The 14,974-nt window shown below is 37.1% G+C and overlaps 1 protein-coding gene across 1 annotated transcript in view; it reads left to right on the top strand.

The window, feature by feature from the left end:
• gmds (GDP-mannose 4,6-dehydratase) overlaps positions 1-14,974 on the top strand; it is a 652,848-nt gene that overhangs the window by 529,280 nt on the left and 108,594 nt on the right. The window contains exon 8 of the mRNA XM_043719391.1: positions 12,052-12,170. Within this exon, the coding sequence (XP_043575326.1) occupies positions 12,052-12,170 (119 nt within the window). The remainder of the gene's footprint in view (positions 1-12,051; positions 12,171-14,974) is intronic.

The following is a 14,974-nucleotide window of genomic DNA, read 5'->3' as shown; positions in this document are numbered from 1 at the left end:
AGTTCCAAAAAGCAAGGACTGATTGACAGACTGCATAAAACCATTGATATTTATCCCTCAAACTACCTAGCTGACAAAAATATAATTAATTTAGTGACAGAAATACATTAAATAAAATAACCAGAAGAAAGTTTATACCCCCCAGCTTTGTGGAAAGGGAGCTAAATCTAAAAAATAAAGTTATCTTTTTCATCTGTCAAAGTAAGTTATTCTGAATGTTTATCAATAAGTTATGCTAGGTTCTTACAAAGGCCTTGGAGATGCAAAGGCACTTTTTGTTTTGCATCAGTGATATAATGGTGTTCTGGATTCAGTTCTTGTGTAAACCTTCTTTCATCACATTTGTAATTTAAGCTATGAAATGTGCATTTTATTGTTCCTGAATATGAATTCACAATTATACAGTTACCCAAGATTATCAGCAATGATATAGATGCTGGCACAGTGGGGCTTAAGTAAGAGAGTACCAAGTACTTTGACCAAAGGAGTGGTAAATATTTGAAAAAAAAAGCAATCTTTTCACAACCTTTTAATAATAGTGATACTTGTGAACATTTCTGTAAATTAGAACTTCAAAGTGTTTCTGGACAATGTGAGAAACACCAGTATACTTTAGGACAAACTACATTTATTAAAAACAGTGACTCAGTATGGAGCACATGGGTACCCTTTTCAAAGAGCCAGTAGACCTATAGCAGACTGAAGACCCTCCATCTGAACTGTATCATTTTCATTATTATGAGCTGAACTTTGCAAAAATGAGTGGTGTAATTTTAATCAACTAGAAGGTGCAATTTTTAGAGGGAATGTTTAAAGGGAGTTTTACAGGAACAGAGAGATTTGGGAATGTGTGTACACAGTCATCGAAAGTGACAGGACAATTTGAGGAAGCTGTTAAAAAGACGTGGGATCTTTGCCTTTATATGCAGATGATTTGCAAGTTATTTTGTTGATAAAGTGAAAAACGTGCTAGGTAGGTGATCTGCTAGTAAGATATGCCTTTTTGAAAGCTTTACTTTATCACTTAATGATTAAACCATAAAAATGTAAGAGCAGAAGTAGGCCATTCAGTCAATCGAGTCTCGTATCATATCAGAATTATCAGATCAGGTCTGATCTCATAATACTCCACTTTTCCACATAACTCTTAATTCCATTAATGATCACAAAAAATGACTATCTCAGCCATTAATATACTTAATAACTGAGTACAGAGTTCCACAGATTCCAGATCTCAAAGAAGAAATTCCTCTTTATCTCTGTCCTATGTGGGCAACCCATTATTCTAGCGACCAATTGGAAAATTCTTCTACAACTACCCTGTCAAGGTCTATATGTCTCAATAAGGTGATCTCTTATTCTTTTACACTCCACTGAGCCCTCATAACATAATCTCTCCCTTCCCAGGCTCAGCCCAGTGAATATTTTCTGGACTACATCCAATGACTGAATATCTTTACATTGAATAGGGACATCAAAATTGTGCGCAGTATTCTAGATATGGTCTAGTTAGTGCCTTGTATAGTCAGAACAAGACTTCCAAATTTTTACAACGTCACTCTCTTTGAAATGAAGACTGATATTCCAATTGCCTTCTGCATCAGACACTGAACTTATTTGCTCTTTTTTTGATTTATGCACAAAAAATTCCATTTATTCTATAGTTTTCTGCAAAACTTTCTCCAACAAAATAATATTCAGTGCCTCTAATCTTCCTAAGTACAGAAACTCACATTTTACTAAACTATATTTCATCCACTAAAATTTTACCCACTCATATATCCTGACTGTATCCACTGTAGACTCTTCATGTTATCCTTACTACTTGTCTTCCCACCTGTTTTAGTATCATCCACAAAATTAATGATAGTACATTCACTTCCTTCATCCGGGCCATTAACATTCTTTGGTAAATAATTGAAGCCCCAGCACCGATTCCTATAGCACTCCGTGGGTACCCCTCCCTTATACAAACATATGTCTTCAGTTATTTAGCCAACCCTCTATCCATGCTCTCAACATCATGGACTCTTACCTTATACTGTAGTTTAACATGCCGTACCTTATCAAACGCCTTTTGGAATTGCAAATATAATTACATCTGTTGGTTATCCTTTGTCTATCCTACTTATTACCTCTTAGAAAGAGTTCTAATAAATTTGTCAGGCATGACTTCCTCTTCATGAAGCCATACTGATTCTGACTATGTTATGTATTCCTAAATGCTTTGTTAATCCATCCTTTATAATAGACTGTAACATTTTACCAATAACAGATGGTAAGCCATAACTGGCCTATGATGACCGAGTTTTGAGAAGATTTGTAGCTCAGGTTGAGGTTCTGGATGTAGGTTTGCTCGTGAGCTGGAAGGTTCATTTCCAGACGTTTCATCACCCTACCAGGTAACATCTTCAGTGGGCCTCTGGGCAAAACACTAAATGACATTAGTTTTGCTTGTTGTCCGTATAGGGTCATTCAAGTTCATTAGCTGCTGTTTTAGTAGCACTAGCAAAATTAATGTCATCTATAAAATACGTGCAAGAACTGTAAAAAATACTACATTGGAGAAACAGGCAGAAAACTAGCCGCCAGGATACATGAACATCAACTAGCCACAAAACGACATGACTCTCTCTCACTAGTATCCTTGCATACAAATAAGGAAGGACACCACTTCAACTGGGACAACGTATCCATCCTACAATAAGCCAAACAGAGACACGCACGAGAATTCCTAGAAGCATAGCATTCCAACCAGAACTCTATCAACAAACACATCGAGTTAGACCCATCTACCACCAGGACAGGAAATGACATCACCACAAGAAATTACATCACCAACCCAAGAAACCCAAACATAAATCCATGGCCTATGATTATCTGTTTTTGTTTCCTTCCTTTTTGAATGAGGATGTTACCTTGGCAGATTTCTAAGCCTCTGGGACTTTTCAGAATCTAAGGATTCTTGAAAGATAATTGCCAGTGCTCACACCAACTCTGCAGCTGCTTCCTTTAATAACCTAGAATGCAACTTATCACGTGCAGGAAACCTACTGGTCTTTAGCCAAATTAGTTTCCATAGTATATTTTCTGTAGTGATAGTTATTGTATTTATTCACCACTGCAACCGCCCTGCCCACCAGCCCTTCTTGGATTGCAATTAGTGTGTTCCGCCACGAAGACTGATTCAAAATATATATTCAATTCCTCTGGCATTTCCTGGTTTTCCATTAATTTTCCCTCATTTTCTAAGGGCCCATGTTCACTTTGGTTTCTTTCTTCCTTTTTATTCATTTGAAGAAGCTCTTCTGGTCCACTTTGATACTACTGCTTAGTTTATATTCAAAGTTTATTTTCTCCACTTTTGAACATCTTTTGTTGGTTTTTAAAACTTTCCCAATCTTCTGGCTGACCACTAATCTTTGCCACACTGCGTGTTTTTTTCTTTCAATTTGATTCTATCTTCAACATCCTGGGTTAACCATGGCTAGCTTATTCCCTTCCTAATATCCTCCTTCCTCACTGGAGCATATCTGTTACAAGCCATTAATTATTTTCTTAAATGTCAGTCATTGTTCCTCAACTGCCATTTCTACTAAACTCTTTACCAGTCCACTCCAGGCAATTCTGTCCTATACCTTTCTAATTGCCCTTAATTAAACTTAGTGCTGTTGTTTCCAACCCAAGTTCCTCCCTCTCAATCTGAATGCTAAACTCTCCCATGTTGTGTTCACTGTTTTCTTGGGAAACCTTTACTCTGAGATCATTTATTAAACGTGCCGCATTACACATTACCTGTTGAAAAATAGCCTGATACATGGTTAGGTCCATATTATTCTAGCAGTCTCTCTCAAATATACTGTGTGAATTCTTCCTCATCGCTACCTATACACACAAAGGTTAAAGTTACGCATGATTACTGTACTCTCTTTTATTTGCATGCCTCATTATCTCCTGATTTATTTTCTGTCCTACATTCTAAGTACTGTTTGGAGGTCTATTCACTACTCCACTCAGTGCCTTCTTCCTCTTGTTATTTCTTACCACCATCGATGTGATTTCTACATCTTCCAAACTATGATCATTCCTTTTTATCATACTTACTCCATCTTGTACTAACAAAGGTTCCTCACCACTCTTTCCTTTCTGTATATCGTTTTGAAAAATCATATACCCTGAGGATTAACCTCCCAGCTTTGATCTCCTTTTAACCATGTCTCTGCAATGGCTATCAGATCAGACCCATTAACCTCTATTTGTGCTGTTAATTCATTTATTTGCTTTTTTACTATTTTCTCCATCTTTGATTCTACTTGTTGCTATTTTTCCATGCTTATTCTCTCTGTTCCTTCCTGTCCCACGCTGGGTATCCAAGTAAGCTTATGTAATTGAACAGTGAAATATGCTAACTCTTTCAGCTGCCATTAAGATTGTCAGCTATTATTTTTGTTCCCATTTGTCATTCCTGTTAATAGAAATTGTGGTCCTAATTCCTGATTCCCATCATTTGAACTTGCCTGCAGGTTCCAAAAGACTCACCTGCAGGTTAGCACTTGTATGCAGATTAGAAGCAATTTGCATCGAGCAGTGCTCCAAGAACTCACTTCCAGTAAAAGTACGAAGTAAGCTGGCAAACATAATGTGGTAGGTTTCCATATGGCTCAAAAGCCAAGGGTAAGGGAACATGTGTTTTGCAACACAGCGCTGGAGATTCTGGAGGAAATCTAGAGGAAGAGAAATGTCCCATACTCACAAAGAGGCTAGAACCATGTCACCCTCTTCTTCCCCCCCTTCCTGCAGCTTTATGTCCTATTCACATTCCTCTTACAAACCAAAAGAGATCTCTGCAAAGATATCGGTAATCAAGCACTCCATTTCATCTGGTGACTCCAATAAAGTAGTGTCCCTCAGCACTTAGCTTTTTAGATGATGTCCTCAGAAAATTTCTCGGATAAATGCTGATAGATATTGACAGTTATTAACATTGTTCCATAAAAACATCCCTGTAAGAGTTGATCACCAAAATCTCTGCAGCTTTTTCAATAATCTCCAGTAGGCAATTTAAACAGCAATCATCCTCTTGAAAGTCCGTCAGGTAGCCATTCCCTAGATGTGCTTCACATCCTTTGCCAAGATGGTGTCTTGTCCAAAATGTTAGTGGAACCAAAATTGTACCTCAAATTCACTTGCAACTTGGAGGTGTTTAAAAATTGCTCCCATGGAGTACACAAACAAGGAAATTGCTGTGAATTCTTTATAATGGTTGACTCTAGCTGTATTATTGTGTCAAATTCAGACCACTACATTTTAATGGGGTCTTAGATCGAGTGCAGAGGTTATTTCCTAAAATGGTACTAGAGATGAAAGACTGCAACTACATGGAAGAGACTGAGAAAGCTGGAGCAGAAAGGATTAAGTTGAGATTTGATAAGAGATGTTCAAACCCATGAACTGATTTGATCAAATAAATAAGGAGAAATTGTTACCAGTGGAGAAAGATCAGTAACCAGAATACACAGACGTAAGGTAATTAGGTAAGGAACCAGAGGTAAACTAAGGGGGGATCACGTTGTCCAGTGAGTTGGTATGGTATTGAATGCAATGACTAGAAGGGTTGTGCAAGCACATTCCATTCTAACTCTTAGAAGGGAAGTGGATAAATGCTAGAAACGGAATTAAAAATTGTAGAGCCGTGGAGAAAGAACTGGAGAACAGGATTAATTGGATGGTTCTTTCAAACAACTAGCAGAGGCACAGTGACTGAATATCAACCTTCTGCAATGAGTGATTCTATAAAATGCCTTTTCTGGCTGGTAATTGATTTGGAGCTGCCTCTGTTTCATCACCACAATTGCAGGAGCAGTTTGGAAGAATTTTTCTTTCCACCGTCCAGGTCTCTCAATATTCACATTTAATAATTAATAATTTGTGGAGAAATAAAAGGCTAGGGTGGATGGCTGATTATGCAAAGATACAATTCAAAAACACTAGAATTTCTACTGCAAGGTACTTGCATCTGGCCATCTGTATTGCATTGAGAATGATGCTTTTCTAACAAAAGTTACAACATTAATATTTGAATATAAAGAACTTAAAACTGATCAACAAGCCAAGCTCTGGAATAATGACACAATTTATCACTGATACAAGTGCACACTTTGTGAAAAGACAAAGGTGCACTTGAAGTCACAGTGTCGAATGTCATGTGACAGAGTGTGAGCAGGAAGGTGGGAATGAGTGAACTTTTGCCTCCGTTATGCAGCCCATCAGAGAATAAATGGACCAAATCAACTGAGCAGATGTGTAAGGATGTGGAAGGTTGAATACCTTTCACACAGAGGCCTTTGTGTTCTGGGCATGATCTGGCATTATGATGGGATGCAATAAGCCTCAGCTTTGCAGCAATTACTAAGCCATTATCACGCTACAACACAAGATCGTTTTTCTTCTGATTTGGCCTGTCACCTGTTCTTCATTTACCAGTCAATAACCATTAATTATCCTCTGTAGAAGTTTAAACAAAGCGTCTCTCCTGTTAAAACCAGTAAACCATTCAGTAATGATAAATAAACTGAAAACTGTGGGAGCACCCCCCCCCCCCACCCCCTCCAACAGCACAGTTTAATGCCTGAAGTCCTGGATGATGGGAACTACTAAAGGAAATACCTAGAAATTGGAAGGTCAAGGGCCTGATGAGGTCAAATTCTAGCCTGCAGAAGTAGAAAAATCAGAATTCTTATTGCAGCTATTAAGTAGCTTGTAGATTTGTCATCTGCAGGCAGAATGCACCCATGATAATTGTGCAGACCTGAAAAACTGAACAAAGACTTTTTAAGTACTGACATTAATTAAAAATATTTGTCACATTTTCTAAAAAAATATATTTATTTCAAAAACAAGATGATTGCCAGCATAAAATTTAACAATCTTTCTCATCATATTGCTGTCTATTATTTGTTTTTATAGATCGTTTTTGACCAGTACCTCACCTACATGAGCATTCTTTATGTGAGCCTTAAAAGTAACTATTGGGACGTAACTTGATAATGCAGGACATCACAACCAAGTATAATTCGACCACATCGTAATGTTAGATGAATCTCAATAGTAGTGCTGTCTCTGAGTCAGAAGGTTGTGGATTCAATTCCCATGCCAGATGCTTCAGTGCAAAGTTCAGGCTGTCACTGCTCGATGAGCGATTGAAGTATTTGTATTGATATTTCTATCCATTGTAATTTACTGTAATTCATTTCATATTTCAAGTACTTACGTTGATGTGTGAAAAAACCAGAACTTCTGCATATGACACACGCATAAAGTAAAGGACTGTGAATTTTATGTATGATTATATTTTTAGGTATATTAAATGGGTATTGTAAACGAATATTAAATTTAATTTTGATTATTGAAATGGTACTGCATGTTGATAATTCATGAGAGTATCCAAAAAATAAGATGGTCTGTTTGTGGATGATACAAGATTTGGGAGTGTTGTGTGGAGAATAGTGTAGACCTTCAGAAGGACATTGACAAATTGGTGAAGTGGGCACACAGGTGATAGATGTTCAATGCAGAGAGGTGTGTGGTGATATATTTCAGTGCAAAACGTATAGAGAGACAGTATAGTATAATGGATGCTATTCTAACTGGTGTGCAAGAACAGCAATGCATTGAAAGTGGCAGAACAAACATAGACACCATTTAATAAAGTATACAGTATTCTAGCTTCATTAATAAGGGCATAATACAAGAGGAGGGTGGTTATACTGAACTTAGAAAGGACAATGTCTAGACCTCAGCTAGAGTATTGTGTACAGTTCTGGGGGGTGTCACTTTAGGAAGCATGTGAATGCTTTGGAGGGAATGCAGAAGAGATTCATAAGGATTCCAGGACTGATAAACTTCAATTACGAGAATAGATTAAAGGATTTGGGACTGTTTTCCTTGGAAAGAAGATGAGATCTCACAGAAGTTTCCAAAGTCATGGACAGAGTGGATAGGGAAAAACAGTTCTCACTTAGAATGGGATCAAGAATCAGTAGACACAATTTTAAAACGTTTTGCAAAAGAACAAATGTGAGATGAGAGAAACTTTATTATACATCAAGTAGTTAGGGAATGCACTGTCTGGAAATGTGGTGATGGCTGGTGGAACAATGTGTAGTGTTGCATGGAAAAAGCATAAGTTTGACACTATACCAAAATGCTTAGAGAGCTGCTACAGACACGCTGGGCTGAATGGTCTCCTTCTTGCAGCAGCTGTCATAGCTGTCTGGGTTCATTCTTAAGTTGTCCTGTACCAGGACCATGTATGATTTGTGATGCAGACGAGAGGTGGGAATGATTGCAAACAAATGAAATACAGTTTGAACTTCTATGGTTATCAAAAAGCATTGATGGAACATCTTCAACTGGAATAACAAGTAGCTTGGTTTGTTTGGAGAAATTATAAAGCAACAAAGGATTTTGTGATTCTTCTTTCCTGGATCATGAAGCAAAGAAAAATGCCTCAAGGATTTTTTGATTCTTTTGTAAATCTTGCTTGCTTGTAGGTGTCTTGCACAAGAATATTCAGACCTATGAAAGACATTGTTTCAAAATGTGTTAGATACAAAAATTTAGGTTTTAAAGTTTCACACACATTGAAAAACAATTCCTCATATTTAAAAGTATAGTTACCTTTTTTAATGGTTTTTCATTTCAGACATTTCTGTGTACTGCAACAGAAATGCTTGAAATAATTGTTGCAACAGAAGTGTAGAAATATGGATAAAATTGTAACACTTATAGCAATTTTGTATGTGACAAATGAAGATTAATTGCAATGAACAGTAAGCTAATATCCCATAAGTGAATTGGGATAATTCACAAGTCACAGAATCATAGATTAGTTACGTTTTTCAATGAAGATTTGTGGTGTTGTGTTGTGTGTTATCTATGTCTCTGACTGAGACTGCTTAAATAATTCACTGGGAAATAGGAGATGAACCAATAATGGCTTTAGTGTAGTTCTTGCCTAATCCAATATTATTTGTGGATTTCTGAATCTTATAAAATCTCTAAGTCATTCTTTGGAACTCATCTGTAAAGATCAAAAAAGTTTCAAAAGCAAGTGTTGCATATGACTCCATGGCTAGGTTTCTGTCAGTCCGATTAGACCCAGGTTCGTAGTTGGATCTCAAACCAAAGTAGGATGGGGGTTGTGAGAGAGAGGGGCAGTTGACTTGGAGAGAAGGGCAGTGGGTGGCTTTTAATGGGCAGGCCCCACTACTCAGCCCCTTGATTGGGCACAGGGGACCTGATAATGAGGGACTCCCCAGGAAGTGCACTGGCTAAGCCAACAGTTCACTGAGCAGCCTTCTGAGGATACAGGAATGCAATGCAGCTCCATTAAATCCCTGATCTTATCAATGAATTGCAGTGAACTCAGCAATAGTGGTGTCACTTGCTTCATTCGTGGACCTAATTAATATCTTCAGCAACAGCTAAGAATCCCATATCAGAGCTTTTTGCCCTGACTTCAGTGTGTTGGAGGGGAGAAGGAATGGTTTGTTTGCTCCAATTGTGCTGAGCAGTGTTCTAGACCATGCAGGAGCAACACCCCCCCCCCCCCCCACCCCCACCAAGCCCAGACTATTCCAAACTGCAGAACCTAACCTTGAGCAGCCCTATCCTCTGCTCCACCATGGCCCTGTATGTACTGTTCTATGTTTCATTCCCCAAAAGTTAGCACCACCTCCTAAATGCAGATCAAGGACCCAGTTCTTTCGTAAATAATTGCAGAGATTACTCCAGTGCCCACTCTAGAAATTAATTTATTAATCATCCTTTGCATGAAAAGTAACTTCCAAGCATTAGTCTTAAATTTGTCTTTTAACACAGTTTGAAAAAATACATGCACTTTATAGCAGATTTCATGTTCTCATAATATCCTAAAGCATTTGAATATCGAATAAAATCTGTATAATTCTTTAAACTTGCTCCTTAGCTATTTAAAACCCAGTCGTAGAATACATGTGTTAATAAGTGTGTTCTCATCCAATTTATTGCCTGTGCTTTATTTCTGTAATAGATTTATTTTACAGATTTTAGACATTTTTACCAATTGAACGCCGGAGACCTTTGAATAACTTGTGCTCCTGGAAGGTTTAGGATTTCTCATGTGACCCAAACATTTACATTTTATATTAAGGTGTAACTCTGCAAAATATTTATGCTTTATTTCTTGGCGGATGTACAGGTCAGGATAACCTAGCTGTAGAGTGATAATAGAAATCACGATAATCTATGATTCTGAGTTCCAGTTGGCAGTAATTGATAAAATGTCAACTTTCATGTTTCATCATGGCAAATCTGAAATTTTACTTGAATTATTGCATTTTTTTTGCTTGCAATTATTTACCCCAAATTACCTACTCAGGAAATGAAAAGAAGGCAGAGAGAATTTTTATGAAAAAGCAGAAGTAGTTTTGGGCACTGAATGTTAGAAAACTGAATGGTACCTTTTATACAGAAATAAACAAAAAAATACAGCATATACAAAGCAGTATTTTGTTGCATATTTGGCACAAGAACACCAGTTACTCAGTTCATTTTTGGGGTTTGGGGTAAGGCCCATATGTGAAGTATTAAAAAATATAGCTATACCTTAGACATATTCTAGCAAGTCTGCTTTTCAAATGGTGAAGAATACTAGCAGGAAGCCCCTATAGTCTGCTTTATATGAAACGTAGTACAAAGCTAGCTGCAATATTGAACAATGCAGGGCTTGAGGGCTATTGCAGAGTTCTGGGATCTGAGTTTGTATCAGCTAAGATGAGTTTCCTCATTTTCTCTTTTTCTTTCCTTCAGAATATGCCTACAATTAGTCAAAGTAAAATGAAATATATGATTTGATTTATTATTGCCACATGTACCAAGATACAGTGAAAAGTATTGTATTACATGTTAGCCAGACAAATCATGCCTCCCGTAAGTACATCAGAGTAATAGAACAGAATACAGAATATAGTGTCACAGCTACAGAGAAAGTGCAATGAAAGATGAGTTCTCATATATGAGAGGTCCATTCATAAGTCTGACAACAGTGGGGAAGAAGCTGTTTTTGAATTGTTTGGTATATGTTTTCAAGCTTTTGTATCTTCGCCAATGGAAGAGAGTATAACTGGGATGGGAGGGGGTCTTTGATTATGTTGGTTGCTTTCCCGAGGCAGCAGTAAGTGTAGATGGAATCAATGGAAAGAAGGCTGGTTTTCGGGCTGCATTCACAACTCTGTAATTTCTTATGGTCTTGGGTAGAACAGTTGCCATACCAAGCAGTGATGCATCTGGATAGGATGCTTTCTATGGTGCATCAATAAAAATTGGTAAGAATCATTTTGGACATGCGGAATTGTTTAGCCTTCTGAGGAAGTAGAGACATTGGTGTGCTTTCTTGACTGTAATGTCGACATGGATGGACCAGTATAGATCATTCTTGATACTTACTCCTAGGAACTTGAAACTCTTGACCATCTCCACCTCAACAACATTGATACAGATGGGCATGTTCTGCACTTCCCTCTCTGGTGTCAATGACCAGCTCCTTTGTTTTGCTGATGTTGAGGGAGATTTTGTTGTCTTTACACCATGTCACGAAGCTAACTTGTTCCTGTATTCTGTCTCAGTGTTCTTTGAGATCCAACCCACTACGGTAGTGTAATCAGCAAATTTGTAAATGAAGTTAGAGCTGAATTGGGCAAACAGTCGTGAGTGTGATTGAGATTGAAATTGAGATTAGGATAAATCTTTCAGTGTTGGCAACTCAAATGCAATGCATATGCCAGTAGCCAAGAATCAATCATAGTGTGGTGATGTCTATCAGATTTGGCATTTCTGTATATATCTATCACTGATATTTCTTTAAACGGAGTCCAATTTTTGGTAACTATAATTTATATCCCTACTGCCTGTTCATGCGAAGTACTGTGATCTTAATCTGAGAACGTGAATTAAGACTCTGCTAAGGCCATTATTGATGATTCACTCCCATCTCTTCTCTCCTATTATCAGGCAATGTGGCTAATGGTGCAACAGGATGAACCAGAGGATTTTATCATAGCTACAGGAGAAGTGCACAGTGTTCGAGAATTTGTTGAAAAAGCCTTCAAACACATTGAGAAAACCATTGTGTGAGTATGAAAATGTGCTACAAACTGTTTGAGTCATAGATACAGGTTTACAAGTGAATAGTTCATAATTTATTGTGGGTTGCCAAATATCTCTAAAATTGCTCGAAGTCTATTCTTGGTGAAAATCTACGTAGAAGTGGAATGAATGAAAATTTTAAGCACTTAGCATGATTAAGTGGAGTCTACAAAATGTTCTTTCCATCACCTAACAGGAGAAGGCAGTGACAGTTCTTTAAACAATTGTTTGGATTATAATTCAATGTTAGATGCATTTACAGAGAGACCTCGATTACCCGGTATTCGATTATCCAGATATCGGATTATCCAGCAAGATCGCAATGTCCCTATGCTCGGCTAAACCATGTTATCTGGCATTCGATTATCCAGAATTCAATTAACCAAACGAAATACCCCCTGCCCATGTCCTTTGGATAATCAAGGTTCCTCTGTAATCTCTGTTAATGGGGAAAGAACAACTTTTTATTTCAGTAAACTTCATGTAATACAGTCACTAGCCCTTTATGTTGGCACAGAAATCTTAATATGACATAATGGTCCTTAAAATACGATTTTTTCCTTGGATTTGGTGTCTGTTTGCTTGGTATTAGTGTTTGTTTCTGTTTTTTATTATGCAGTTCACATGAAGAAAATCATTGTGATGGCATACAAATCATGAATAGATTACACAGAAGTAAAAGCAAAAAACATTCCACACATGCTTCCTCTGATTAATTCTTTTTAGAGAACTGTATTCAAATTGACTAATAGTTATTTTGTCGTTCCTATGCAGTCACATTTTTAAGTGCAAGGCAGCCATATATTTAAGCTATTAAAAATGCTACCATGTGCTGTATTAGGCAATTGAATACAGTTATTCAGATTGAAAGATGACCATTAGGTCGAGTCCTTCAGTTGAACTCCCAGCATTTAATTTCCCAGTAGTGCACAGTGAAGCTCTTTATTGTTTTTCATTCATTGGTTCTTAACAAAAAAAGTTAAATTTCAAGTTTGGTTTTACTTTGAAGAAAATACTTTGAGTTAAGAGCAGCAGCAGATTTATTTGCATTTGCTTCATCAGTACTAGTTAAAATGTTTTGTTGTCACTGTTCAGATATGGAGACCATGGAGGATTAAAATATTAGTTTCCCATTGTGTATAATAAAGTGCAGTGAATCTATATTTCAACCATAATTTTAGACGCAGGGATGTAGCTTACTTTCAAATCATTCTGTCTGTATATTGTAACTCATTCATCAACACCGGTGTTCCCTGGGCTACCCTGCTTGTAAAAGGAGAAAAAAAATTGACCTGGGTAAACCTCAAAAGTACACTGCAAATATTTTGATTATTTTTAAATATGGGTGGATCGTATATATGGGCATGACTGTTTCGCAGTCATTTGATTATTACCACTTGTATCTGACAATACAGCAATTGTGCAATTTCACTTAAATTTATGTTGATGCCTAACAAACGAAAACAGTGCATCATTAACACCAACATTGAAAGTTTAGTGTGTGGACTCATAAATCCTTGCTTGATCAGTAGAAAAGCAGTAACCTATCATTTATCTCCATCCGCATTGAAATTTGTTTCGTTTCAGTTATAGTTGAGTTATTCACATGAGTTTGCAATGCAGCAATTGGTTTCATTATTTTCATGACGAAATTGTTACTCTACATGTTTCCAGATCGACAACTTCTGTCACTGCAACAATAAAGCTATTTTAGCAACGTAATCAGTGGGAGTTAATGCATGGGCAGGCTCCTTTGTTGACAGAACTAAACTAATACCAATACAAAATGGATTAGTTAGAATTTAATTAGCTTATGTAATTTTTTTTATATATAAAATCATTATAATTACGCATGCCTCATTATTAAAATACATGCCATATGGACTCCCAATTCTCAGAAAGGGTGTGTGTGAGGACAGCTAAGCTACTCTTGCCCAAAGTACACTCACACAATTTTTATTTTCACTAGAACAGTAAGTACTTTCTGCCATCGCTTTGATTAATGGCCAGGATTGTTCTATTTACTTTGTGCATGAAATACATTGACTATGCGCATAAAAGCAATTTGATAAAAAGATGGCTACATTTATATTTATGTTTAACATTTATACGTTAAGAATGTCACTGAATAGATATAATCATTTTATTTTAGTTACTTTCACCACAATAAGCCATCGATACTCCTCAAATGCTGAACATTCTTTCATGCACAGAGTATTTGCTATTATTTCTATGAAACTGTGTGGTTTAATCCCACCTTCAACAGGGGCCGACAGGTCTGCACAACATACTTCTTTGATGTGCTCATCGTACATGTAAGCACACAGTTGAACTCCTAATGGCCCCAAATCACTGTTGATGTTAAATTTAGTAGATTAGCCTAAGGACAGAATAGTATTGTTTCTACTCGTTTCATATTTGCTCTTCTCTTAACCTGAGACCCTTTGTGGTTCATGACAGCAGCCAGTTATGTTTTACTGGCAATAATGAATGATACACTGTGGTGCTTTATCTAAAGCTTCTTAACATTTTGTTTTTTTAAATCATGTTTTTCAGCTGGCACTGTGCCATAGAATGGTAGTGGATGAGTTCACACCTGTATTTCCCAATGTGGTGACTCTCTTTGCCCTGTATTTGGGGAAGAGGAATTGCCTGATGAAGGATGAGTTTTTTTTAACTCAGGTCAAGTGTGGCAGAATGGGACCTTGAAAGGCAAATTGCCTCATATTGCCATTTTCCATCTCTCAGCAGCAACTTCAAAATCAGTCATTGCAAAGGCCTCTGAATA

Source organism: Chiloscyllium plagiosum, chromosome 29, assembly GCF_004010195.1.
Source record: "Chiloscyllium plagiosum isolate BGI_BamShark_2017 chromosome 29, ASM401019v2, whole genome shotgun sequence".
In the NCBI taxonomy this organism is placed as follows: domain Eukaryota; kingdom Metazoa; phylum Chordata; class Chondrichthyes; order Orectolobiformes; family Hemiscylliidae; genus Chiloscyllium; species Chiloscyllium plagiosum.
The sequence above is the reverse complement of the archived record's forward strand: the minus strand, read 5'-3'. Positions and strand labels throughout refer to the sequence as shown.